At 35.7% G+C, this 27,950-nt stretch overlaps 4 protein-coding genes across 5 annotated transcripts in view; 2 read left to right on the forward strand and 2 right to left on the reverse strand.

Moving 5' to 3' along the window:
- Positions 1-4,403: 4,403 nt before the first annotated feature.
- On the forward strand, positions 4,404-10,868 carry LOC21388041 (protein FLX-like 3). Of its 2 annotated transcripts, XR_002903134.1 has the most exons (6): positions 4,404-4,529; positions 5,636-6,180; positions 6,276-6,421; positions 6,533-6,612; positions 6,730-6,901; positions 10,194-10,868. XR_002903134.1 is itself a non-coding variant. In XM_010108367.2 (5 exons), exons 2-5 carry the CDS (start codon positions 5,648-5,650, stop codon positions 6,811-6,813), a joined length of 843 nt encoding a protein of 280 aa, XP_010106669.1. In that variant the 5' UTR covers positions 4,404-4,529; positions 5,636-5,647; the 3' UTR covers positions 6,814-7,081. The 2 variants fall into 2 exon arrangements, 1 of the variants encoding a protein (XP_010106669.1); XM_010108367.2 differs by lacking the exon at positions 10,194-10,868 and having other exon boundaries at positions 6,730-7,081.
- A 2,434-nt stretch (positions 10,869-13,302) lies between these two features.
- Positions 13,303-16,404, reverse strand: LOC21388043 (calcineurin B-like protein 10). Its single transcript, XM_024172411.1, has 8 exons — positions 15,892-16,404; positions 15,710-15,792; positions 15,515-15,574; positions 15,035-15,143; positions 14,412-14,464; positions 14,034-14,114; positions 13,814-13,926; positions 13,303-13,597 (listed from the first exon to the last, which is right to left on the reverse strand). Exons 1-8 carry the CDS (start codon positions 16,079-16,081, stop codon positions 13,543-13,545), a joined length of 744 nt encoding a protein of 247 aa, XP_024028179.1. The 5' UTR covers positions 16,082-16,404; the 3' UTR covers positions 13,303-13,542.
- A 976-nt stretch (positions 16,405-17,380) lies between these two features.
- LOC112093610 (phospholipase D alpha 4) lies at positions 17,381-21,660 on the reverse strand. Its single transcript, XM_024172409.1, has 4 exons — positions 21,568-21,660; positions 20,519-21,082; positions 18,827-20,039; positions 17,381-17,847 (listed from the first exon to the last, which is right to left on the reverse strand). Exons 1-4 carry the CDS (start codon positions 21,658-21,660, stop codon positions 17,381-17,383), a joined length of 2,337 nt encoding a protein of 778 aa, XP_024028177.1.
- Positions 21,661-27,747: 6,087 nt separating this feature from the next.
- The window catches only part of LOC21388046 (PRA1 family protein F3), a 1,036-nt gene continuing 833 nt past the window's right edge, over positions 27,748-27,950 (forward strand). The window contains 1 exon segment of the mRNA XM_010108372.2: positions 27,748-27,950. Within this exon segment, the coding sequence (XP_010106674.2) occupies positions 27,864-27,950 (87 nt within the window). The 5' untranslated portion in view covers positions 27,748-27,863.

The raw sequence follows: 27,950 nt of genomic DNA on the forward strand, positions 1-27,950 counted from the left end.
TTATGATGGTGATATTCCCATTGATGCCTAATTCAACATCGAAGAAGGGCAATTTCTTAATGTTTTTCAAACGCAAGAATCGCAAACTACGGAAAGAGTTGCTGAGAAAACTACAAATCCGACCCCTGGTGGACATACTAGAGGTTGTGGACGTAATGGTGGTGGCACTGGTGGGCGTGGAGGAGAGGCAAGCGGTAGTGCTAGTGCAAGTGTTGCAAGTTCTAAGAAGAAATGCAAGCACACCTCAGCAATTTGGGAGCACTTCAACACATTCAAAGAGGTCGACAATAACGGTAACATTAAATACATAGCTCAATGTAAATATTGTGGTGATAAATTACAAGGTAATACTATTCACGGCACTACACACTTAAGAAGACACTCTGAAAAGTGTCTTCAAAAGCAAGGAGGCGGAGTCGATCTCCGTCAAACACAATTATCGTTTGACTGCCAAACTGGTGGTCTAAGCACGTGGAAATACGATCCGCAAGTTGATCGTATAGAAATGGCATGATTAGTAGCCATATTAGATTAACCACTTAGTTTTACTGAACAAAGAAATTAGCAGCGTTATATTAAAATTGTACATAATCCTAATGCACAATTTTTTTTAGAACTACTCTTAGGAAAGATGCATTAAAATTATATAAACAAGAAAAGGAAGCATTAATCAACCTTCTACACTCTACTAGTAGTTGCGTTGTGTTAACGGCGGATATTTAGTCTGCCGTTGCCAACAAAGATTATTTAGCTGTAACCGGACATTATTATAAAGGTTTTGATTTGGATAAGAGAATTTTAGGTTTTAAATGTGTTATAGGATCACATACTGCCAATTTAATATATAACACAATTTTATATGTTATTGATGAATATAGTTTAAGAGATAGAATAATGGTCAGAATATTAGATAGTGCAACTACAAATACTAAAGCAATATAATTTTTTGAAAATGATTTAAGTTTATTCGGTAATAATGACATATTTCACCAACGTTGCGCATGCCATATAATTAATTTAATAGTAAAATCTAATTTAAAATCAATGTCAGGTCATATTAAAAGAATTATAGATAACATTGCTTGAATTCAAGGTAGTAATCAAAGAATACAAGATTGGTTTAGATTTCTACAAGCATGTAATCAAAATCCTAGAGCATTAGCGTTAGATATGCCCATAAGATGGAACTCCACTTATATAATGCTTGAACAATGCATCCCTTATAAAGATGCTATAACAAATTATGTTAGTACAAAATTAGGACCATGATTTATAGTTGAAACTTATTGGCAAGTTGCTGAACTCTTGTTTAACTTTTTAGGTAGATTTCATGAAGTTATCTTAAAGCTTAGTGGAACTTATTATCCAACGTCACCATTAGCGTTAGGAGAACTTTTAAGAATGTCTATTTTATTTAGTGAATTTAGGACACACGAGGTTTTAGGAGTTTTTATTGCCTCTATGGAAAAGAAGTTTAAAAATATTGGTCTAAATTACCTATGTTGTATGGTTTCGGTGTTATTTTCGACCCTAGATTAAAATTAGAAGGTTTAGAAAGTGGATTAGATAACTTAGGCGAATTTGTAGCTATCGACACTACTGACCAATTTCCTATTATAAAGGAAAAAAATATTTTCTCTCTATATCTCTTATGAAAGTAGGTTTAGAAACACACCTCGTGTTGAACAACCGCAACAACGAGATGACAATCTGCATTCATTCTTGAATGTTTTCGGGTTGTCTAAGAAGAAGAAGAAGACGACGATGACGACTCAAGGTCAAGAAGAATCTACGAGTGGATCTTCATCAAGAGGTGGCGGCAACAGCGGCGGCTTTAACGAGTTAATGACGTACCTGAGTGAGGGCTTAGTTGTAGACAGTAGTGAAATGTTTGATTTGGTTCAGTGGTGGAGGGCACGAGCATTAACTTGGTTGATCCTAACAAGACTGACAATGGATATTTTTTCGATCCCGGTCTCCACTGTTGTAGCCGAACAAGCATTCAGTACAACCGGCCGAATACTTGAAGAATGGAGAAACGCATTGCAGCAGGATATTGTTGAAGCTTTGGTGTGCATCAAGGATTGGGATCGTTCCGACCAACGCTTACACGATACAATCTCACCGGCAAGCCGAGAATGGATCGACGAATTTAATAGATTAACTTTTAATTTTCAAGACAATCATTCTGCTTCAAATTAAATTTTATTATTGTAATTTGTAAATATTTATTTACTTTGTAATTTCTAATTTGTATAGTGTTATTGTAATCTTGTATAGACTTTGTAAGTTCATCAAATTTGTAATTCGTCCCACAATGATTGCACTCTTTTTTCCTTACCAAGTTTTTATTCTAATTGTGTTTTTCTTGGTAAGGTTTTTAACGAGGCAATCATGAATTACAAATTTAAAAATTAATAAATAAATAATTTTTTTTATATAGTTTGTGTGTTCATTTTAAATTTCAAATTGTAATATATATATATATATATAATATAAAAAATATTAAAATTTTCGGGCAGTTTGGTCAAGCAACGGGCAGTCAAACGCTGCCCGATGCCCGTCCAAGGAGAAATTCGGGTCGGGTCGGGCAACCCAAATTTTTGGACAATTCGGGCTCAGTAATCGACTAAAAATTTGGACTTTTCAATAGTCGTGGGCGACTCGTCTAAAATTTCAACACTCTCATATATGTATTTATTTACCGAAGAACGTACTACATAATTATCTATCAAAAGAAAGAACGTTTTATGTAATACAATACGTATCGAAAGTTACTGAAATTTACAAACTCTTAATTGATAGTATAGGACAAAAGAAATGGCTGGAGCCTGGAGGTAGTACTTAGGATCCTAGCAATTTCTAACAAATCAGATGAACAAAGGATTGAAACTTTGTTGAATTTACTGATAAAACTTCAAAATAATACGAAAAAACTCAGAAACAATCGTATTCAATAGACCACCAACTCTCTAAAATCTTAGTTTTTGAAGCCCAGAACAATTCTTAAATTCTCACAAATAAACACGAAATCACTCACGAACTCCTAACCCTTTTATTTATACTGATTCTTACCAACTCTAATCTCTTTATTTATACTAATTTTTACTAACTCTATTAGTCCACTAACTAAACTAATGCTAAGTTATTAAGATCTCATTCATTTTATCGATTTGAGTTTAGAATTTGAGGTTTACTACAGTAAAACGTTTTAAAAAATAATCACATCTAACTTTTTTATTATAATAAATATAAAATCACATTTTAACTTAAATTAAAAACTTAAATCAACGAACTAAACTGGCCGTAGCTTATTTTAAGTAATCACAGCCGAGATATGAAAGCAGTGTAATGAATTTTTTTTTTTGAGGATGCGTTACTTTTCTTCAGCGCTATTTTATATCGGTTATAATGGGCTAGAAACAAGCCCATCCTCACATTACGTTAGGGAATGTGGACTGCTTCACGAACTGGATCCAAATATAGTCAATAAAATCCAAAAATGAAAATTTTACTGCTACTTACTTTAAACATTCTAAAATTTACTGTACATAATTTAATTTTAAAAGTCTGCTATTTGCTACGGTTTCCGCAAACTTACAATAACCTCATAACTTAGAAGTGATTAAATAAATTATTTATTTAACAAAATAAAATTACACAAGTAAATTTAATTCTTTTTCACTAGTTTTGTTGAGTTGTTCTAAAAAATATCATTCAATGATCTTGACTAAAATGAAAAAGAAATTTTAAAATAGACACATCACATTAAACTAATTACTAATTTAAACGAGAATTTATATTATTTCTTAAACTTTTGCACTTTCTCTTATTATGTATAAAGTTAAGGACATAATTTAAAAAAAAAAATAAAGAGATAAAAAAACTAAAGAGATGAGCTAAGGGCGACAAATTTTTTAATTACTTCCACAGTCTTTTTGTCTAGAGGTATAACTTATTATTCAAATACTCATAATTTTATAATTTTTAGTAAATTGTTTGAGATTTAATATTAGTCAAAATCTAGAGGAAATGATATTTATAGCATGCACTATTAATGGGTAGTTTTCATTATATTGTGTCCCAAATTCTTTATTTTGAATTTTTGTTTTTTAATAAATATTTATGTTATTTACATAAACTATAATAAAATTAGATGAAACCAATTTAAAAATACATTTCTTTTTAAGACTAGTTTTTAATCAGTAGTAAAATTTCTAAAAAGAATATCTAATTTAATTTGATGATTAAAAGTTATATATCTACCAGTAAAGTCTTTTTCGGCAAGAAACAATTTAGAGAGTTGGGGCCCACATCCACACCGCCACTCAAAGCAACCTAAACGATAGTCGTTTCTAATGTTTTAATGCCGTCTAAACTTGAGAAAAACGCCTCCTTTTTTTCGTTTGGGTAGGGTAGGAAGGAGGAGCTTTTACCTGTGACCTCCCACACGCAGCAAACGAGAAACGGCGGAACTTGGAGTTTTCTTTTTTCTTTTTGTTTTTGCGGTTATTCGATCAATTTCTCAGGTTCGTCTTCCGATTTCCACCGCTTTTGTTTCAGAAACTACTTTCACTATTGCTTCAATTCTTTTATTTTCTTTTTCATCCGAAAAATAGTTTCAACAAAAATCGAATTCGGCTTTGTGTTCCATGAGTTTTCCGAGCTTCGTCTATGGTATTTGTTGTGTTTCTCTTTTGTTTTTCTAATGGAAAAAGGGGGAAAAAAACATTGATAAAGGAAATTGCTGGTATTATTTTCCTTTTTCCCCTAAAAGTATTTTTCCCAATGATGCCTGGAGTGTGAAATTTCCCTTTTTTGTGGATTAATTGATGGAAGATTTGGTATTCAAAAGGGTAGTTTTTCTGTTCAATTTTATACAATTCTCACTGAGCAAAAACAGACACATAAAGGGTCGTAGTCACGGTAGGAGGAAAATCGAGTAAATATGCATTAGATCCAAAAGAAGAAAGAGAAAAGTTAGGAATTGTATCATGCAATTTTATTGGTGGATTTTCAAAATCTGATTTTGAGGAACTAGAATCAATGGGCAAAGGGGTTGGAAAACAACGTGGTGATGGGACGATGGACAAAGTTGGTTAATCACTAATAGACTTGGGCAATGACTTGGGTTGAACAGCCTCTTCATTTTTCACAACTTCTTTCTTATTTTCAACCTTTTCAATAGGTATATCATCTCGAGACCTAGGGGCAAGAGTCAACTCATTTGAAACTCGTGAAGGAAGATTGATCTTAGGTATAGGAGATTTTTCTTTTAGCTTAGCAGGGATCAACATGAGGGTTTTGCCATTATGTCTGAACATAATGGTTTTGAGGAGCATTTGTTATTTCCTGAAGTTTCAAGTTTCACTAGTTAATAATGTTTGGATAACTTAACTCTATCTGTTTCATGTAGTGAAATAAATACTTGTTGATTGGACGCAATCTCTTTAATTGGTTTTGTGATCCTTTTCGGTTCTTCAATGATTAATTCTTTATTTCAAAATGTATGCGCTAGCTGAAAAAGAGTAAATCCACCATCATTTTGCTTGTTACCTATGGCCATAAGAAATAATCATATCTGTTATTGGTTATAAATTCATTATGAAATTGTAAAAATATTGTACATTTTCAGGGTAATTTGAAAATGGCCAGTAGAAACAGGATTTCCCGTGAAGCCATTAATAGCAGGCGTGGGTACCAACCTCTTGAGGGGCCATACGTTCGGGGCCCTCCATTATCCCGGCCTCTGCGGCATCCTGCGGTGTTGGAGGAAGAGCTTGAGTTGCAGCATGCCGAAATCCGGAGGCTGTTGGCCGATAACCGGAGGCTGGTTGAAGACCGAGTGGGGTTGCAGCGCGAGCTCGGTGCAGCGAAGGAGGAGCTTCATCGGATGAATCTCGCCATTGGGGAGATTCGGGCTGAAGAAGAAATGCGGTCCAGGGAGCTTTATGAGAAGGGGTTGAAGTTGGAAGCCGATCTTCGGGCAGCTGAGCCATTTAAAAACGAGGCTTTGCAACTTCGTGCGGAAGTTAAGAAGCTGAGGGAACTAAATCAGGACTTGTCCTCGCAAGTTCAGACTCTCAAACAGGACGTTGGAACATTGCAAGTTGATAATCAACAGATTCCTCATTTGAGGGCCGATATCGATGGCCTGCAGCAGGAGCTTATGCATGCTAGGTTTGTGCCTGAATTTCTATCAGGATGCAAATTTGTTATTGAATTTTATTGGATTGATAACACGTTGGATCAACTGAGTGTTTTTGTGTTTATAGAACTGCGGTCGACTATGAGAAGAAAGCAAATATCGAGCTGGTGGAACAGAGACAGGCAATGGAGAAGAATTTAGTTTCCATGGCGCGGGAAGTTGAGAAACTACGCGCAGAGCTTCATAGTATTGATAGTAGACCATGGGGTGCAGGTAAAACATACCTGTTTTTGCAGGCTGGGCTACCAAGCATGTTTTTTATATGATTTCATTTTATTTTTGCATTCTGCGTCTAATCTTTTATGATATCCGATTTTTTACTAGGTGGACCATATGGGATGAAATTCGGAAGCCCAGAGGGAACTTTCCCCACTCCATATGGAGATGGATATGGGCTTCACATGGTATGCATCTTCATATAATCAAAGATCTCATGTTGCATTAATGTTATCACTAGGAATCCAGGAATTCACTTTCGTTTTTTCTCGTTGAATCACGAATCCTTATGTTTTCTTATTTAGGGTGTTGCTGACAAAGGACCTATTTATGGCCCGGGTCCAGCTTCATGGGGAGGATCTGAGAAACCACGCATGACTCGGCGCTAAGATGATAATTGTTTAAATTGCAGAGGCACGCAAGTTGCTGTTTGGATGCTTCGGATATGATTGCCTGAGGATCATTAGGTTCATATATGTATGCATGCCTCATAAATAGTAATTTTTTAATATGTTTGTCATCCTAGACTGTTATATAGGGTTTTAGTGCTGCTTTCTTCTAGTTGCTTGAGACATATTTCATTTATGTGTTTATGATGCAAATATTTTGGATATATATCCTCTACCTCTCAGTAGTCATATGTTACGTCAATAATATGACCAAATAACTTACTATGTTGATATTTTTGCTTACAAGCACCACGCCAATATTTATTATTGGTAAATCTTACTTGGTCTTATGTCTCCTAGCTCTTTCCTCGTTTCTCCCCTGGCGGATAGGGGGTTGAGATGTAGGAGTAAATACTTTCTAAATGACATAGGAATCGTATTTTGATACGGTCGATTCTACTCTGCCACATTTTATGGAGGCTGGAGCATGTATGAAGGAAGCAAGTTAATAATGCAGACCTCATACAGAGAGTTCGGTCTCTTCTGCTACTTGTTGAAGTTTAAGTCATGGGGTGGCTTTATGAAAGAACAAATGCAGCATGGCAATGGTGATGGAGCAATTCGGATTTATAATATATAGTTTATTTGGACGAAGTGTATTTTCTTTGAAATCACTTGGTGGTAAGTGTATGTTCAATAAGTCATATCATGGATGCCTTCCATTTGTGCATTTCATTCGTCTTCATGTCAGGTTTGTCGTACTTTGGAGATTTGAAAGCTGATTGTTCCATTGTATGGAATTATAAGGATTCCTTTTATGTGAGTTTGGACTTTGGATGATCTGCTATCTACTCTGGGAGTGCTGTCATTTTTTTCACACTTAAACTTTTGGAAATCGGTTTTGTTGATTTTCAGCAATGGATCGTTGAAACTGCAAGATAGTTGACGTATTGGCATCAAAAATCTTGGGACTGGAAGTATATCTTGAAGTTTTATGTTTATAACCAACAGGTTTAGCAAGATCAAGACTATTTTAGGTTGGAACTAGGAAGATTTCATCATTTTAAAAGTCAGGTGTCAGATCTTGGTTTTTGTAGTTTTTTCATGAGTTATCCTTTATTCAATTTTAATAGGATATGGTAGATACTTGGGTCTCCTAAGACTTGGATTTTGAACGTAGAATTCTTTTTCAGCAAGACAAAGTGGAGTTTAGGAATATTCTTTTCTGAGGTATAGAAGTCTCTGTAGCCACTATGTTTTATCTCTCTCTCTTAGGATTAATTAGATTTGGCTATAGCGAATGAGGATACCATGGTGAAGGCATAATAGATTTGATCCATATAGCAAAGGAGGTTGAATTTGTCGGATGGCTTTCTTAGGAATGTACGACTGTTACTTCACAAATTCATAGATCAATCAGTTGTGCAGTGTTGCTGCTACCCATGTTTGGTGTTTGAAGCTCTTATTTCTCATTTAAGTTCTAGTTCTGCAATGCGTTTCGATGGTTGCGAAATTCTTGCCACCCCATGTAAACAAGTTACTTCATTTATTGAAATGGCCCTGGTAGCTGAAGGAAGGATGGTGGCATGCCACGTGACAGGAGGCCAACTACTGACTTTGAAGATATAGGCAAGTATCCTGTCTCATATTTCATGGGTTTGGAATCTGGCTTTTTTCTCCCGCTAGTCATTATAAATGCTTTTATATTTGTTTAGTACTGATCCTTCGGTTTTTTTTATAGTCTTTGCTTGTATTTAGAAATACTGTTTTACTTTGAGCTTAGTCGATAGTCTATCTTGTTTGCTGTTTTTTTTCTGTAGTATTTTTCCTGTATAATACTGGGGAGTAAGGTGTCAATATCTTAGATTCAACTGTATCACCTTTTTAATGGATTTTCCTTCACATCGTGATGCTTAGCTGTCAGTGCTCATTGTTTGATCCTTATCTCGCTTTGTTTAGGCTCGGAGTTTATTAGTGTATCAGTTTTCTTGTAGAGTGCCTTTGTAATGAACTGCTTCTGTACCATGCCTTGAGGCTTCTACAATTTCAGCTGCCATGGTGATAATTGCTTGATTGAGAAACAGTTAATATTGAGTAGACGGTTCATATATCAGACTCGACTCTGTCTTTCATGGTATGCATTCCCATCCATGTCGCAACTAGATTTGGATAAGCTACGTGTCCAGTGCGCGGAGAACTGCCTTTGGTGCCCCAAACTTTCTCACTCGTGACAACCTTCCAGCAGCCCAATGACCTTTAAGGCTAGTTGGGGATAGTGGCTGCAATATCACTCGTAGGGATATATTTGGCTTCCTAGGGATGAATAAATTATTAGTTTTGTTGCTTCTAACCTAACTGTAAGCATCAGTTGCCTCTACTACCAAGGAAAAATTGTACCCTTAGCTTTCAAATACTTATTTCTAGGCAACTCATAGAAGTAGAAGGTATAGATTTTCCTAGATAATGGCAGCATTTACCAAGATTACTATCAAAAAGAATTAAACGTACAAGTTGGTGACTGAGAATTAGGTTATTCTGATGCTGTATATGCTTATGTGGCCTTCATCCTTGCATCGCACAGTCTCGAACGGTTATGAGACTTCTGGAGACATTGTTGTTCACTGCAGAAATGCTGTACTGTTGTAATGGAAATTGCAACAAGTACAAATAATTGTTTCATGGTTTTCGTGGAGCCTGGAGCCTGCCACCAGTTAGAGGAGAGTATAAGTGTCAACAGAATACCTTTTAAACGTATTTGCACGAGTTAGTTCTTTGTTTGATATGGCTGAATATCAACAGAAACAATGAGATAGTTGAGCGGCTGACTCTGGTTTGAAGCTCGAATGAACTTGCTTCCTCAAGATTAGATTTTGATCTTGAGTTGAGCGGACTCTTTTGGTGTAGTCGGAGTTCAGTGTAGCAAGCCCTCTGTTGGATGAAAAATAGATATGGAAGTTACACAACTGTTTTCGGGATGGTTGATTTTTGGGCCTGTTCATTGAGCAATTACCACTTGTACCATGCGAGTGAAGAACAGTTGGTCTATCCGAAAGGAAATTATGTTTAGCATTGAAAAAGTTGCCGTGAGGAGAGGGTTCTTTAGGTTTCTTGGAGAGAGTGAAGAAGCTGCAATTCGTTGTGCTTTTTTAATCCGCTATCACCACTTGCTTCGTTGTTTATTTATTTCTATTCTATGAAATATGGTCGATTGATGCCTCTGCATGTTTTTCCTTGATACATTTTTGTATTGCATGCACATGACGCTTATTTTTGTGGCAAAAAATGTCTCTATTTCCCTTTCTTTTTTTCTTGTGTTTTGCTGGAAAATTGTCAATAATTACTTGTTTTCTCCTAATTTTATTTTTCATGTTGTGCTGCAGATGGAAGGTGGCAACTGACATTTAAAGGTTTAAGGAGTCAAGGTGAATCTGATCTAGTTTTCCTGGGACTTAATCTAGCGCCAGGTCGTGGTAAAGTTGCAAAATATGTGGGGATCAAATCACTGATTTGGATAATATGGCTGCCAAATTTGGACCTTTGGAATGCCAAGCCACTAGTGGCGGATGCTGCCCCATGCAGTTTTTCATAGCTTATATGTGCGATGGCTAGGAATTTCATATCAAGTCACGTGTGAAAAGGTAATATCTTTAGCTGAGAAGTCTTTTATTACCCTACGTGCGCCTACTTTTCATGAAAATGGTAAAACTTGGTTGATATAGCCAGAGGAATGGTTTCACCGAATTTAGTGGAAAGAAAAAATCCCGTCCCCATTTTTTTTTTTTTTTTTTTTTTGGGTTACGGTGGATCGTGGCTTTTTTGACAGCGGAATGTTGGTACTGAAAAGGTAGTAGGTGATTAGGGTATTACTATTATTTACCCATATGTGATTAGGGTATTACTATTATTTGCCCACAAGTGATTAGGGTATTGTTAGTATAGCAGAATCCTCGTATTATTCTTGAAAATCACTAGTTGATGACAGGCAAGGTTTTAAAAGGCGGAATCGGGCCTCAAGGTGTTTTGCCTTTACGAGGCGAGGCGTAAGCCTCCAAGCGCTTTGAGGCATAAGCCTCAAAAAATGCCTATAAAAAATTTAGGAAACAAAATAATACTAACAAAAATTAAATCCATACTCAATAATCATTAAAAACAAGAAATTTAACCAAACATCCACATAAAGAGAAGTCTATTTCACTACTAGAAGCGTAAAAAAGGCTAATTAATTATTAAATCCTAATATCATAAGGTTCATAATGCACTTCTAAAAGCCTAATCTCCCAACTTATCAATCATCATCACTACTAAGAGAAGAATAAGAGTGTTTGCCCGTGCGAGGAAGGAGGAGAGACGGCTGTGCAAGCTTCTTTTGTTACTATGGTTTTTTCTTAGTCATTAAGGGCCTGGGTACTTTGGGCTTTTCAAAACTTTTGGGCCAGCATGTTAAAATAACCCACCAGAAGACCCTTTGCAGAGAAGAGGATGCCTCACTAACCGCCTGAGGCGCTGCTCAAAGGCGTGCGCCTCACTAACCGCCTGAGGCGCTGCTCAAAGGCGTGCGCCTCACTAACCGCCTGAGGCGTGCACCTCAAGTGGCTGAGGCGCACACCTCAACACCTACCCTGTAAGGCGTAGGAGTTGAGGCGCTTTCTCGCCACGAGGCGCACCTCAAGGCGTGCGCCTCTGGCGCTTTTTAAAACCATGATGACAGGCTTTGCCTTGATAAAATTTCCCATCGTAGACTGTGAAACCATCTTCTTGGATCGGTATGCTTCTGTTAGATGGATATTTTTCCGAAGTTGGTCGTCGTTTTATTGGAAATACTAAGCCTAAAAGCCTATTATAAGTCTTATTGTCACCATTGGTCCCAAACTACAGGGGCATTCCTACTTTAGTCCTTGAATTTTAAATTGCTTTATCCCCCTGGGGCGTAACATTTCTTTGTCTAATTCAACACCTTGCTGTCATTGGGTTGTTTAAAGATGGAAAATGCACGTGACCATCACGTGCACAAAAATTGGATCCGTTGTCCAAGGTTTCTATAGTTTTTCCTATAGTAAAAGAGAGCAGCCACAAACTGATGGTGTGCAAAGTCAAAGACTTTTTTAATTTGTTATAGTTCATATTATAATGCTTGTATATACGTATAAATTTTGAGTTTTCACTTTCATACACCAAAAAACAAGAACATAAGCATTTTCACGCAATGCCTTGAAAACTACACTAAATCGTCTAGGCTTCTAAGCAAGGACACAGGTGGTGCGCATTAATTCAGAGAAATAGTATTACATGATTTTGCGAGTAGAAACATCTAAACCAGAGACGGTTGATCGGAACCAGCATTTAAGAGAGCTCAAGAAAGCTTATCCGATATGCCGAAGGGGTGTCCATCAAACGCTTTCCTCATCGACGAAAAATGTGTCTCCTCCAACTCTGTTCCCGACAGTGGTGGTAAATAATTTTCAGGGTTGATTACTCAACTGCCGTGCGCGTAATGGGTCACGGTGTATTTTCCGTGAGTTTCTTGCACACCCCAATCATGAGAGTGTTAAATGAGACAGAGAGACATTAGGCAAGCGAATTGGGATGATTTAAAGCTTGGGACTGAAGTGGGACGACCCCTATAATTTGAGGTTTAGCGGTGAAGATAACCCTTTTTTTTTTTTTTTTTAAAGGTTGCTTACAAATCAAGTTGCTCAATATACATAAAGAATTGGGAGACTGTGTTGACTTGTCTCGCAGAATGGCCATTACATCGAGGACATTCCAACGCAATACAAACCGCCCACCGTCAAAGCAGTACTCACTGGCGGGGGCATTCATGTACGAGTGGGGGCTGCCGTGCCGCCCCCACTGATTTTTTGTTTGTTTTAATTTTTAACTCTAAAAATTTTGTTCCTTCCATTTCGCCCCCACTCAAAAAAAGAAATATCAAATTAGCCCCCTCTAAACTAAATATATTATATGAAATTTTCAATACATAAAAATTCATTGTCATCTATTAAAATATATTTTATGATCTTTTATACACATGTATTGGGTAGTTTTTGAAAAATACCGTGTTACTATCTATTTAAACTAATTTTATCCCAGAGGTTATCTTATTTTTTTCCTTGCAACTCAAAATAGCAAAAAACACTTTTTTATTTTTTTCCTGAAGTTTATTATAAGTTGTACTGTAGATACTTTTGCCAATTAGATATCAAAATTTCTAACGATTTTAATCACATATATGTCACATATTTAATTCATAAAAGACAATACAGTAAGGTAATTACAATGAGTAGGTGACACCCATGTTGGATTGAGAAAAAAATTGTGTTTTATTTGGATAGAGAATAATGAGTAGGTAACATCAAAAACTTAAGTGAGGCACAAATGACTCGAACTCGAACTATTAAAATATTGATGTCTTAATATCTTAAGTATTAAAGTTGCAATTTATTAGAAGTTATGGGAAAGTTTTGTGTTATTTTGAGTTATAGGGTTAAAGTGAGAGAACTATTACTTTGGAATGTCAATTTAAAATTAATCATTTTTTGTTTTTCTTATTAATTATTTCTGAAAAAAGAAAAATTTATATACGCCCTTATTAAATTCAAAGATTGATCCGACTGCCAATACTGATCTATAGCAGAAGCAAGAAAGCATAAGGCTTCATTTGTAAATTATACGCTCGTTGTGCAGAGCTGAAGACGATTTTTCTGAATTCCACTTCAACAAAATGATTTTTCAGTCTTCGACTTCAGTATTGAAGATGAAGCTTGGAAACAATGTGGTGATATCCCTGGAAAATGAAAAATTACTTCAGTAAAGTAATTACTAACCACTTGAATTCGATTTCGATTTATTCGTCCACAGTGTGATGACTTTTGGGAGTTTATATATATATATATATATATATATATATATATGAGACTTGGAAAAAAAATTACTTGAGTACCTTGACAATTAATTAAAAAGACAACAATATTAGACGTAAAGTAGAGAAGCAACACCCAACTTTAAATAGGGAATTGTCATGTTCTTAAGGAGTTTTGGATCGCGGAGAACAAAAGTTTGCCAGTCATCCTTGTCAATTTTACCATCATTATCAGCATCAGCATCTGCAAATGTCTGCGCAAGAAAAGTTTCAGTGCAAAAAAAAAAAAAAACCCCGGAAGATGGATAGGGAGAAAAAAAGAAAAGGGAAAAAAAAAGTTTTCATCTTGTATAATCTTTGCCTTGTCAACGATGGTTTCAAGAGTTTGCTCTGACACCTGCACGCCAGATTCCAATAAAATGGCAACTACCATTTGCTTGACCTGAAAAAAGCAGCATAGGGATGTAGTTAAAGAATGAAAAAGATTATATGCACGTTATGGTCTGAAAAATAACTGTTTACACGCAAAAGAAAAATTAAAATTTTAATCATATTAGACCAACTGAAATAATGAGATTTGATGAACAGATCAGAATAAGCCCTGGAAAATAATAGGAAACATAATACCAGGAAATCCATAAAGATTATTACATCCATACAGAAACTCTTTCAATAATATGGATAATTTTGGCATGACAATTTTACAAGAAAAACAGTTCTAACACATCAAGATACTTACTTCTTCCCGTTCGATAAATCCAGTTTGCCTCAAATCATACAACCTAAATGCAACTGCATGCAAACCAAAGGAGACAGTAGAACAGCGTTTTGAGCATGAAGATCCGAAAACAGTGTGGTGTAAGAACTTGTTTGGTAGGAAGGAAAAATGAAAGGAATAATAGAATGGAGGATTAGTCGAAGGATTTTGGTACCATGGTTGTTTAGTAGAAGAAGAAAAAAAAAAAAAAAAAAGAAGCGAGAGGGGAGAGATTGGAAGAAGGATTTCAAATCTTTCAAAAAAATATCAACTTAGGCCTCGTTCATTTCACTGATTCAAGTTTAAAATACGAGTTTTACTACTGTAAAAAGCTTTCAGAACACATTTAACTTTTTTACTACAATAAAAAACTCTCATATAAAATCGCATCTCAACTCGAATCAACAAATTAAACGGACACTTAATCTCTTTAAATATGGAGAAATTAACTGAACCCATATTAAATACAATAAGAGAAAGGTCCTCGTCTTTCTTGTCATTTTTCTCACCTGAGTTGCATACCTTTCTTTCCTTCTTATTTTGTTTTTCCCTCTTACCAAACAAAGCCTAATTAAACAACTGAAGTTGGTTTCTTGGATACTTACAATCAATCTTGTCCGCTAGAGGAGCACATGGATGAAATATGCTGAGCGCATGGACAAACTCCTCAAATTCAATAACCCCATTTTTCTTTTCATCAAAAAGATCAAATACCTATGACACATTTGGGTCAGATTTGAACGCAACAAACTACAAGGTAAACGAATCTGCCCATGAAGCAGTTATACATTGTGCAGCACAAATTAAAGCAGAAAGAAAGAAAGAAAGAAAGAAAGAATTGCAGGAGAAAGAAAAAAGAAATGAGAAGAAACAGAATAGTGTATCAAAGTTTCTGAATATCAATTACAATTTCTAAAGGAATTAATCTTGTAAGAAAAGAGACATTTTCTATATTGCAGTAGGACTGTATCATCAAACACAACAAAAAGAAAGAAAGAAAATCATGAGTACATGCTCAATTAGGCAGTGTTTAACATCGTTAATCACAATGAACTCTAAATCGAGATTACTATAGTTATACTTACCCTATCCAGAAAAAGATTTTCACCCACCACCGTTTTCAATAGTGCCAATTTGAGCTCTTCCTTCACAAAATCAAACCCAGAAATACAAGTAAAACACAAAAATTAAACACGCTTAGCGAATAATTATTAACTGATTAAGCCTCACTAATTAGACTTTCAATCCAAAACAAACATGATGTAGAATTTCCCATCTACCTTATGAATTAGGCCATCGTCTATAATCGAACTGCTCAATTTCTTGAACAATTCACGCAAGGCCTCAACATCGTTCACACTAACTGCGACATTCAAATGCAGAAAAACCAAATTGAGAAAGGAAAAAAAATCTCAACCTAAATAGAAAGTTAAAACGTTAGAAAAAAAAAAAACTAACGAACAAGGAGAATCGTTGGCGAGACGAACGACGTCGTCAAACTTGTAAGAGAAGCAATCTCGGGGACGGTGGTGACCGAAGCAACCGGCGAACGTGAGAATCAAAGCTTCGAGAAAGTTTATCAATGGCGTCACGATCGTACAAAGAGTCTTTTCTATCGTCAGCGAGCTCGAACTCTTGCGGATTCCACACATCGAAAATGTTAAAATCTTTGGATCAAAACCGTTGAGAAATGTAATAAAGTTTTTCAGTTTGGCTGGCGAGAAAATGGTTCCAGAGAGCCGAAACTGGGATTAATGTCCGAATGAAACAGAAAATTACGTGCGATGAACCTTCGCCTCTGATTCATTGATAAACTTGCGATGAAGTTCAAGCTTGCAACTCAATCAGATGCGGAAGCAAAAACAGATAGAGAGAGAGGGTAAACTGGAGGGAAGGATTTTTTTTTTTTTTTTTTTTTTTTTTTGAGGAAAGGTAAATTTTCATGTTACTAAGCATTGCATATAATAAGGATAATTATTTGGTAGATTATAAACAATAATTTTGTTGATATTATGCAGTTCTTTCATTAAACTATTATTATTTGTTTTGTTATGACAAAGATAAGGTTTTTTTTTTTTTTTTCTTTTTAAAATTGGAGAATTATAGACTCCTTTTCCAAAAACAGGGTTTTAGGCCCTAGATTAATGTGAGGTAACAAAACACTGGGGCATGGGTGATGGATCAAATCACCTAACATGTTTCTTGTGACAAGAAGAGCATTTCTAGAATTAAAGCCCTAATAATGATAAAAAAAACAAAACGACAGCCAACTATTTGCATTTGCAATAATTCACTGAATGACCATTGAAGGAGCTAAAGAAGAAGACATGTAGATATTGTTTTTTTTTTTTTTTTGAAATGGCACCTTGGATTGAAAGTATTTGCTTAGAAAAACATTAATGTAAAAACGTCAACTTTTTAATACTCAGTATAGTGGTATGTAAATTGCTATTCTTTAATTTTTTTAATTAAATTGAAAAAAAAATGTTTTATTCTTTTAATTCAAATTAAAAAATTTATATCTATTAATGAAAATAACTAAAAGATGGGAATATAAAGATAAGATCTATAGCTATGCCCATTTAAAAAAAAAAAAAAAAATTAGACAAGACCAATCTTGTTGGGTGTTCCACGTGGCGAAGTTAGTGGCTCTGGTGAATCATCACCATCATCCGCCAATATAATCATTGTAATAAAATAATCATTGGAATAAAACAACCATCATTATTCATGACCAATGATGCCATTATTTAATATACACGCCATTATTCACATTCATTTATTATCTCAATCGCATCAAATCTCGCTCTGGTCAGAGCCTATTAAATTTCTTGCACACTCTTAAATTCTTCAATGTTCACATAAAATTCCTAATCAACCCATGATTGCAATTTTATTCCCACATCTATGAATGATGAATGGTTTTAGCTATTGTACCACAACAACTATTATTATGTAGTAAAAATTGGGGGTAGGACTTTGGATCTCTTCCCTTTGACTGGAGTATTGGTATCAGGAAAATGACTATAATCTCCTCCGTCTAAGAGATCCTCAATCTTACCATCTTGTGTTACACTCATGGGATATGTCACAAGGTGAACACCTTCCATGTCAACCACTTCTTCGCCCTTGTAAATATTCCACATTTGGTCTCCAATGGAACGCATTTTTTCAACGCATTCCAAGCTTTGGGGCTCTTGGAATGTGTCGTCCGTGACTCCAGTGTGTTCGTACCACAATGACATTCGAAATGCACGAACATCTCTGATGATTATTTTGATGATATTGTTGTCGTTGTTGTTGCTGCTGATGTTTCGATCGGTTTGGTAGCAACCGATGACGATTTCAGTGTCTCGTTCACCGTCCATGGATCGTTGGTTTATGTTAGCGGATCCTATGAGGAGGTATGAATCGTCCACTGAAGTTGGTTAAATGTGAAATGCATCAATGAGCGAATGTTCAAAATGTTAGTAAGAGTTAGTGGTACATGTTCCAAATTTAAGAAAGAGACGTGCTATGTGGCCTCATTGATGCTGACGTATATATGGATGCGTAGTTTCCAATAGTGTTATCTATTCATCCACTACTATCCTCTATTAATTGTCTTTCCAGAATGATTTAATAATGATATCTAATAACATAAAGCATTAATTTCCAAAAGAAGACTACATGTGATCCTATAATGATAAATGGCAATATGAAAAGTTGATAACTAACACCATGATAATCGAATTGTGACTTGAACTTTCGAGCAATATATATATATATATATATTACATGTTTATTAACTTATAGCGATATATGGACCTCAGAAGTTTCCATAAAAAACATATAATATAGTACTTATCAACTCACATCATTTTTTAACATTCTTGGACTAGCATTATCCAATTCAGGATACTGCATACAACACCTGCCATGTGGTAAAATGTATCAAATTGTGGGTTTCATTTTCAATGCAAAACCCACCACCTATACGAAGGATTCCTTACACTTTTTTTTTTTTTTTTTTAATAATTCATCCCCTTAAAATTTTCTAAAGCAATATTTAGATTTAAAAAAAATAAACCAGTTACATTTCAAGTTTTAACCTTTAAACATTCTAATATTTCAATGGTAAAACCTCAAACAAATTAAAAACTAACTATATGTACTACTATATGAATTCATAAATGGTTAGGACTGCAAACTTAGAAAAAGAGAACTAAACTGTATTACAAATTAACTTTAGTGATTCATTTGAAAGAAGAAAACTAAATTGCAAAAAAAATAAACTAAGGTAAAAAGGAGGGGTAAATTTTTTTAAAAAATATTGTCATTTCTGTACAAAAATTGATGGTTCAATTTTTGTATAAAGATGGACGTATATGGGTCTATATATAGTTATAGTGGCATACCTATCATGAGTTTGGAGTGCACATAAACCATGAACCTCCTATGCTTCTGCGCATTCCAATAATGCGAACCGGGGTGAGGAGAATGCGGCGCAACATACTCACCTTCGCCCTCAATCTCCCTATTTGCAAGGCAGAAGAAGTTCAAGTAATCTCTCGGATTACTGATCCCCTCACCCCCACCACTTTCCTCAATCGCCTCTCCTATCAACTTATACATCATCGACATTGTCTCTCTGGTCCAATGCAAAATGTCCCCAACACTCTCACTCTCCGGCACGCCCTCCGGCCACATCGGAATCAATACGTACACAGCGAATCGCTCCTTGGCCTTGATCTTGCTCACTATCTTAAGCGCAATCTCAATTGGGATCAAATTGTCACATCCACAATCCGTGTCTCTCCCCCACAAGTGACACCCCCCAATGAAATATTGGTTCTCTATGTATATGAACTTGTCCGCTTTCCTTATGGCTTCCACGTAGGCCTCGTGTATGCTTCTCTCAACGGTCATGTTCCTCATCATCTGGGTGGCTGACACGTGGTCAATGGATCTAAACACTTGAACTCTCCAGTTCCTATGTTGATTTTTTGAGTAAGTTTGGTTAATGAGCTTTGTTAGTGTACTAGTTGGGACTAACAAACAAGGGTCCAATTGTTTCGCCCATCTTTGCTCAAAGTTGGTTAAGATGTCCCAAGCGGCTTCGCCAGTCACACAAGCGTGAGAGTCATGCCAAGGCTCTCTAGGCCCCCCTTTCTGAAGGCTCGCCCCGGAGATGTTGGTTTGGTAGAAATCCGAGCAGTGGGACTCGGTGTTGAGACTTCGAAAGAGCGAGTGTTGCTCGGTGTCGTACCGCCCGTCGCAGAGGTCTACTCCGCCGATGAAGCTCATGATTTCGCGGTCCGTCGGGAAACTTTCGGTGCCAATGTGTGACTTGGTGTCCACCGTTATGGTCTTTTGGTGGTGGGAGAAGATTGTTGGGAACTTGTTGTGTAGTCTTGGACACAATTTGCATACAACTTTGGTGTGTTTGAAGTAGGCTAAAGCATCTTCGTCGTGGGTTCTCATTAGACCTCGGTTCTTGATGAGTGGTAGGGAGGTCTCGTCGTTCCAAAGCATTACTCTCACCGCCACGCCTTCTTCGGCTTTCCGCTTCAGCAACTCCCCTAGTCTCTCTCCTCTTGCATGTGGGATTTCCGTTTCAGAATCTCTAACCTTCTCAAAAGAAACAAGTACATATAAGATTATATCTCAAATGTAAATATAATGCCAATTATGTTTTTGACATTAAAATTTATGAAAGTAATGTCATTTTTATTTGTGCTACAATTTTTTATCATAATCATTGAGCTTTAAAAATTCTGAAAGAAAATTTTTATAATATTAAAATAATTTAAAATTTTCAATATTATAAATGACTAATTGAAAAGATCAATATATTTATTAACAGTAACTAAAATGTCAAATTTTGGCACATATTATATTTGGTGTCAAATTTTGCACCAAGTATAACATGATAGGTTAAATTTAGCACTAAACATAGAATTATATTGGAGAGTGATTTTCTTATCGTAACACGAATTTTATATCAACACACTAATTTGGTACTACATTAAAGACGCTCTAAGATTAATTATAGGAAAACAAGGAAAAGGAAATTTGACGAGTAATACTAAAAATTTCTGCTTACGTACCAGAACCATCTTGGGATTGAAAGACCAGCCTGCAATGTAGACCAAGTACTTTGCTCCTTCAATGGCTTTGTAAACATCTTCCCAAAGCCTTCTCGGAGTCCCACAATGACCAAATGGAGGCTGAAAAGTTGAGCAATGGTGAGCGTCTTGATAAAGCGTGACATGGGTGTTTGATCTTTGCGGAAAAGTAGCATTCCTCATGCCTTGAAAATCACCAGAGTCTAGTATTTCTCCCCAAGTTGGTTCAAACTCCGCTGGTTTGAACCATAACAAGAATCGCAGCTTGAGTTCGGGATTAGGCGCCTTTCCATTTTCGAGCGAAAGAGGGAAGAAGCCGTTTATCAAACTCGCTTCTTCTAGTATTTGGTGAGCCTGGATTTGGTATTTTCCCAGGATGGCACATGAAGTTTTCAATGTTATTGTGATGGTTGAGTTGGAAGGATGAGCACATAGGATTTGGAAGCTTTGGTTCCAAACGCGGTCGCGTTCTGAGGTTGTCTTTGCAACTTTCTTGTTGTCTATCTTTATGGTCACGTATGCAGGCTTTCCATTTGCAAGTATGCACTACGCAAATTACAAAATTCCAAACCAAAAGTTTTGTTAGGAAAAACTTTCTCAACTCTTTTTACGCAGTTGAAAAACCAAGATTATATGGGGAATCTAGAGTAATGCACTTCTAGTCATGAGACAAAATGAATATTTGTGCTTTTTCTTTTTTAAACATTATAAGATTTCTACTCTCACTTTCTCTTTCACGATGCACAAAATTTGTAAAGAGTGATACAAAACTAAAAAGGTGAATTAAGAGAGCATATTCGCCACTGCTGGTGTGTAGTTATAAGCATTAAATTCATATATTAGAGTAACATCACAATTGAATAGTATGCAAATACGACAAAACAGAATGAAATTTTGACGTTTTAGACACATTCATTACCAATAGAGCAATTTTTGTGCCCTTCAAACTTGCAACTATTTATGCATTATAAGTATTTAGAAGACCATCTGAATATCTAAAGAAATACTACAGCATATCCAAAACTACTTACATTAAAGGGGAATGATGGTGTGTAAGGAGAAGCATGGAAGATGGTAGCTTCAAGAGTTCCATGGAGAAACTTACAATGTTTTGGTCCCTCCATTACTCTAGCCTTAGAGTTTTCAAAGTTGCAGCAATATTAATTTTCAGAGACAAAGAGAGATATAAAAAAGTAAATTGGTTTTTTGCCTTTTGGATTATTAGAGGGTATGTCCTAAAATTGTTCATTTTATAAAGGATAAGTTGTAGATGCCGCAATTGAAGAAGCAACCCCAAAAAACTTGGAAAGCAATGGAACTAGTTGGCGGTAGGAAAAACTTGTGAGATTTTCTATAACTAGTCTTAAAGGCAACCTTGCTGATCTATTACAAGTTTTAACGTCAAGTTGAAGTCCCTTTGTCACAACTTTCCTTGCCCCATAAACTTGAATCTAAGTTCATTAGATTATACCCAATTCAGGTCACCCAAGCAATAACAGACCCTTTTACTGTTTCATAGCCGACTAGTTGACCTTCACAAAATTGGTGAGCCATAAACGTGTACAAATTCACGAAAACACTGTTATGCTTCCGTTCTTTTTGCGAGTTCGAGTTATATCGCTGAATTATACGTAATTTTCAGTTATGAACGGACAAAACTGTATGGTTAGCAAAAACTAAGTACCTTTATCAAACAAAAAAAAAAAGAAAAAGAAACACTCATATTATTTCAATTAAATAACATGGTATTTACAACTAAAGTAATTCCTGGAAAAAAAAAATCTGCAGGGAAAACAAAATAGTACTATCTGTTTCCCACGTGTTATGAAATACAATAACAGATTGTTCTCTCTCTCTCTCTCTCTCTTCAATTCTGTTAAAAGAAAACCACACGTTGGTCGCAATTAAAATTGCATGCCTTTTGTTTTCGTCTTTGTCCATTCAATTTCCGGTTAGGCCAAGGAAAGTTATTTCTAGACTCAAAGATCACTTTCATCATTTCGGGGTGTAACTCGGCTGGGTAGGCTCAGGTTAGGCATGTTTTTTGGGCCAAGCTGCACTAGTCGGGGTGAGAGAAATTTAAGCCGCAACACTCATATTGGCCCACAAACCCGTAACCCTTTAGGTTACCTCGGGTAGGCTTGGTTTTGTGGGTTAGTCGGTTTGGGCTGAAGTTGATTGAGCAGTCCTCTGTGTCACTCCCATGGTCTCCCGTTGGGTTACAAGAGGCCAATGGGGAAAAAAAAAATAGTTCTTGATGCGTCTTCACTCTTCTTCCTCGATTTTCTTGAAATTGTTCGGCTGGAAAGAAAAAATCAGAAACCAACAAAAAACGAGAGTAAAGACTATCTGGAAACAAAAAAAGAGTAACCAACAAAAGCAAAAAACATCGACTATATTTAAACCCTAAATCCAAAATCAAAACGAAAAAAATGAAAGGTGACATATCTGAGTCCAAATTGATTGAATCAAGATTGAAAATAGGAACAAACATCAAATGTATATAAACCCTAAATCCAAAATCAAAAGGAAAAAATGAAAGGTGACAGAAATGAGTCCAAATTGATTGAATCAAAATTGAAAATAAGAACAAAAGGCCTACCTGTTGAGAGAGGGAGCCGGAGGAGATGAGCTCTTCGCGGACGAGATCGCCGGTGGCTGAGAACTGAGAACCTCCGAAAGGTGAATCTGAGAACTGAGAAGAAAGAGAGAGTGGAGAAGAAAGAGAGAGTGGCGCTGAGTGAGAAATGAGAATAAAGAGAACAGAAGAAAGAGAGAGCGGCGCGGTGTGAGTCTGTGAGAAACTGAAGTCTAAAAATAATGTCGAGGCCTCGAGGGAGATGTGAGCGAAGGAAAGAAAATTAGGGATTACTTACCCTACTTGATTCGGCCAGGTCGGCCTTCTTCGGGTTCAAGCGAATCTGGCCCGCCACCTGACCTGCACAGTGCAGGTTTGCCATATGTACAACCGAAAAATAAAAAAATTAAAAAAAATGAACACTATATTCGAGTAGGGTCGGATCGGCTCAGGCGGATTCATCAGGTTCGAGCTCATTTCTTACACCCCTAATCATAAGCAAGTTCTTGTATGAAAAATTTAAAATAATTAGTAGATGCTTTGAACTGTCAGTATATTCTACTTATGACGTAATTAATACTACTTCAGTTCTCCATATCGTCAAATATATCATATATGAAATTCATTCGATATATTGGTACTGAATTTAATATTAGCTTATCTCACTATTTATTTGCCATTGGATTGTTTATTGATGATGTGTTAATTTCTTCACATAATAGCTACAACATTTCAATTTTTCGATTACTTGCAGCTTCAAAAATTTTCTTTTCACAAGTTTCAAACCTTAAAAATAGCAGAAGATAGACGTCATTTAAAATAACATTGAGCATTACAGCATATGCTATTTTATATGTTCAGTTAATGATTTTTTTGCGCCATATAGAATATTTACATTAGCATTTACATTTTCAAGCTTAAGTTTAATACATTATTCTACAAAATGCGTCACTATTTTGTGATGGAAATAATGTGTCACCATTTGTAAAACTAAAGCTCGTGACTATTTATGTTTTATTCATCCATAAGTTAATTGTCATGGACTGTTCCAAATCTGGTAAACATAGGAGACAAATACCCTCTTAGATTAGTGTATGGGTCTTAAATGTCTAAATTTTTATCTATTACTCTTAATTAAAAAAATTTTAATTAAATAATTATTTTAATCAAAAATATATTAATCGATAAAAATTAAGATTCATACGCTCTTAAAATTCAATAATTCTCTCAATCTCTTTTATTTTCTCTCTTCTTGGTTTGGTTTTGAAGAAGTCCCTAGTGATGAGCCAAGCCCAACCGAATCCAATCGGGTCAGTATTTAGGGCTTTTACATGAATACCACAAATTTTAGGCTTAGATTGACTAATACTGGGATAAAAAAAAATAAAAAATAAAAAATAAAAACATTTACTGAGATTATCACAACAGCGTCGTCACAATGTATTTGGAATACTAATTTGTGTAATGGTCGATATCCGTCAATGATACGCGATACCAGTATCCAGCCAAGATACCAACTGGTAACTAGCCAAGATACCGCCGATAACCGCAAGTATTGGTAGCAGTCCAGCCAGAATGGTTTTAAAAAAAAAAAAAAAAAACCCCACAAAAGTCGCAAATAATACGTTGAAAAGCACAACAACTTGACAAAATCCACAATTCCGTATAGGATAAAAAAAAAAGTGTAGTCGTCATTCTCCTTGCACGGAGGCTGTCTCGTCGGTGCCTGTATGTGGCCACCGCGGCGTGAGCGGAGATCTGCAAATTTCCCTACGCGCGATGAGATCTCCTCCGCACAGCGCCGAGGGGAGATCGCATCTGCAGATCTCGTCGGCCGCGGAGGAGATTGCCTTTGCTCGGTTCAGATGGGAGATTGCCTTCAACGAGGTGAGTTGATGACGACAACAGAGTGAGTGTCTTTTCCATGGCAACGACAGTAGTAGGTTAGGAGTGGCGGCGACTACGAGTGCGATAAAGAAAAAGAGAGATCTGCCGAAGATGATGTTCAGCGGCGACGGACAAGATGTCACGACGGTGAGAGGGAAGAAGGCTGGCGAGATCCTAGACGATCAGGCCATTTGCTCCAAAATTCCCTCGTGAAGAAATCTAGAGATGCCACGCTAGTGAGAGAGAGAAAAAGAGGGAAGGAGGTTGCTGGGATTTGTGGGGGAAAAAAAAAAACCTAGGTTTAATATGTGGGTATTTAGGTCAGCACACAAAGTTTTTATGATGTCACTGTCGTAGTGTGGTATGTTTTACAACAGTATTATGGGTTATTCTTTTAGAGTGTAATTTGAGTATAGTTTTTGAGTTAAATTTGAGTTATAATTTGAGTTGAAATTGTAACTTTAATAAAGTTGAATAAAGTTGAAACTTAAAAGAACGTGAACTTGAATAAAATTAGAACTCGAATTGTCTTTTTTTGAGTTTTTTAGACAAAAGAACATGCCATTAGTACTTATAGTAAATGTCAATCCAGTCTAAATAGTCATGGAATGTAGCATAAATAGCTCTAGTATTTAGAGTCATCACATTCCAAAAGAGGCCCAAACTAACAGAAAAATGACATTTAGGAAAATGATAGACAAACCGACCTTACTATTAGACTAGTTCTGGCATTGAATAATAAGAGGTAACTAGTCTCTTGAGAATGATATATAAGAGCAAATAAGCCTAGTCCAGGCAGCAAAAGAATAGGATGACATTGCACAAACTGAAATGCTAGAATGGCCAACATACCGATAGAATTAATTTTTTAATCATTATATTTAATTAAAATTACATCATATTAAAAAATATGCATAACGAATATTTTTTAATACAAATTTAATAGTTAAATAGTAAAAAAAAAATATTAATAATTTATTTTTACTGATTTTATCAAAAAAACTCTGATTAAAAATAAAATAAAATTGCATTGTTTTTTTCTTTTTGGTACATTTGCTTTTATTGTCAACAAAAGCTTACAACCATCAATCATAAATCATCCTCACTGATAAAAGTGTTTCTACGAAACAAACACAAAAGAAAAAAAAAAGGGTGAAAGATCTCCTTTTTTCCTCACTCCTTTTTCATTCTCAACAACTCAAAAGGTTTTTCCCTTCAGCATCCACATGCAAGGGAACCATCTACTTAAAAGCTCAAATGTGAGCAATAACACCCCGCGCGCGGCTTCACTCTAAAGATCTAAATCTCCTCACGCGGCGTCTCCTTATTGGCTATAGCTCTCAACATTCAATGATCACCAAACGTGTCTAAAATTTACTATGAATTTCAGTTTCACCAAAGTTAGCTAATCTTTTTGGGCCAGGAATATGACTTAAAAAATTAAATTAATTATTAAAATAAGACTTTTATGGTGTTTTCTTTTTTTTTTTTAATAACACTCGTGTTTTAAATTTAACAGTGGTCAAATTTATATTAAATATAATTAAAAATTACAATAATATAAATTTAACAATTAATAAATAAAAAAACTAATATTCTAAAAAAAAAAGTGAACATCACAAAAATTCTCCTATTAAAAAATAATTTTAAAAAGGCATTGACAACTTTTTCTAGTAGATAGCGGCATGCCACGTGCCAAATGGCCGGCCTCGTTGGTATCTTGCCGTCGCGTTATCATTAACGTCCCCACAAGGCTTAGTGTGGTCTTATCCACACACGAGTCCCACATTATCCTTTTGTTTGCGGGTTGTTGTAATTGTCGGGGACCTTCAAGAGTTAGTAGGATGACAGAAACTAACTTTAGGAACTTCGCTCATTATATATATCTCTAATGTTGCAATAATAACTCCATTTGTACCTTCTTGAAAAAAGAAAAGCTTAATTCGTCATTTAAACAGAGTGCAAGGATAAAAATAAACGGTTAGAATTAGTCATGATCATCAGTGAGCTCCACGCATTGCAACATTCCAACAAAAGATGAAATTGTCCGGGCCAAATAACAAATTCAATATTACATTTATTTGACATAATACTGGCATTAAAATTATACCTAATACCAACAAGAATTTAGTAATCTCAAATTATTATTATTATTTTTTAATTTTAAATTCAATAAATATCATGTTACAACTCTTACTCTTAATAACAAACTGATATACGTACACGTCAAGTCAAGTGTAGTTTTTGCTCATTCTCTCCGTGAGAATCATCATGACAGGGACTCCGTTTGAGAATCAATTTTAAAAAATAATCGGAACCAAATCCTCAAATAACAATCATCAGACAAACCCTCTTCACATTTCCGAATCACGAAGAAATGACTAGTTACTAAACTCGTGAGTATGGGCTCATCAATCCACAACGCAAAGCCAACGAAAACAAGACAAATACACAAAACAAGCAAATATTCTTGTGAATAATCGTCTCAAATTCTCTCCCTACAAGAAATCAACACAAACTTTTTTTTTTCTCTATTTAAAACCGAAATCTGTCCACAAATCTCTCACTCACATCCGCATAATTTACTTTCTTTTTTTTTTGTATAATATAAATAATATAAAGTCTTTTATTCTAAACTAATTGACAATTAATATGATTAGCAAAAAAAAATTTGACAATTAATAATTTGATTTACAATAAATTGATTATAACAACTCCAAAACTAATTCCTTCACCAACACGCACTATTATAAACCCCTCATTGATTGAATCCCCTCAAATTCCCAACCTCCCAATTTTCTCTCTACTCACGCTCCTCCCAAACCCAAAACACGGTCAAACCCCGAACCTTCTCCCAAAAACATGACCAATTACGGCACAATCCCGACGTCGTCGTCGCCGTCGCCGTCGACGAACCTCGAGTACATCTCACGCGCGAAGGAGCGGTTC

Source organism: Morus notabilis, unplaced genomic scaffold, assembly GCF_000414095.1.
Source record: "Morus notabilis unplaced genomic scaffold, ASM41409v2 Scaffold719, whole genome shotgun sequence".
In the NCBI taxonomy this organism is placed as follows: domain Eukaryota; kingdom Viridiplantae; phylum Streptophyta; class Magnoliopsida; order Rosales; family Moraceae; genus Morus; species Morus notabilis.

What these genes read in the sequence shown, in the direction of transcription:
- LOC21388041 (XM_010108367.2), top strand. Translation starts at nt 5,648, where the DNA reads ATGGCCAGTAGAAACAGGATTTCCCGTGAAGCCATTAATAGCAGGCGT. An exon ending in CAGGAGCTTATGCATGCTAG is followed by an intron (nt 6,181 to 6,275) that starts GTTTGTGCCTGA and finishes TTGTGTTTATAG; the next exon opens with AACTGCGGTCGACTATGAGA. An exon ending in TAGTAGACCATGGGGTGCAG is followed by an intron (nt 6,422 to 6,532) that starts GTAAAACATACC and finishes ATTTTTTACTAG; the next exon opens with GTGGACCATATGGGATGAAA.
- LOC21388043 (XM_024172411.1), bottom strand. Translation starts at nt 16,081, where the DNA reads ATGTGTGGAATCCGCAAGAGTTCGAGCTCGCTGACGATAGAAAAGACT. An exon ending in TCTCGCCAACGATTCTCCTT is followed by an intron (nt 15,793 to 15,891) that starts GTTCGTTAGTTT and finishes TGAATGTCGCAG; the next exon opens with TTAGTGTGAACGATGTTGAG. An exon ending in TTGAAACCATCGTTGACAAG is followed by an intron (nt 13,927 to 14,033) that starts GCAAAGATTATA and finishes TTTCTTGCGCAG; the next exon opens with ACATTTGCAGATGCTGATGC.
- LOC112093610 (XM_024172409.1), bottom strand. Translation starts at nt 21,660, where the DNA reads ATGGAGGGACCAAAACATTGTAAGTTTCTCCATGGAACTCTTGAAGCT. An exon ending in CACCATCATTCCCCTTTAAT is followed by an intron (nt 21,083 to 21,567) that starts GTAAGTAGTTTT and finishes TAATTTGCGTAG; the next exon opens with TGCATACTTGCAAATGGAAA. An exon ending in GCACTCCAAACTCATGATAG is followed by an intron (nt 17,848 to 18,826) that starts GTATGCCACTAT and finishes AACCAACTTCAG; the next exon opens with TGGACGATTCATACCTCCTC.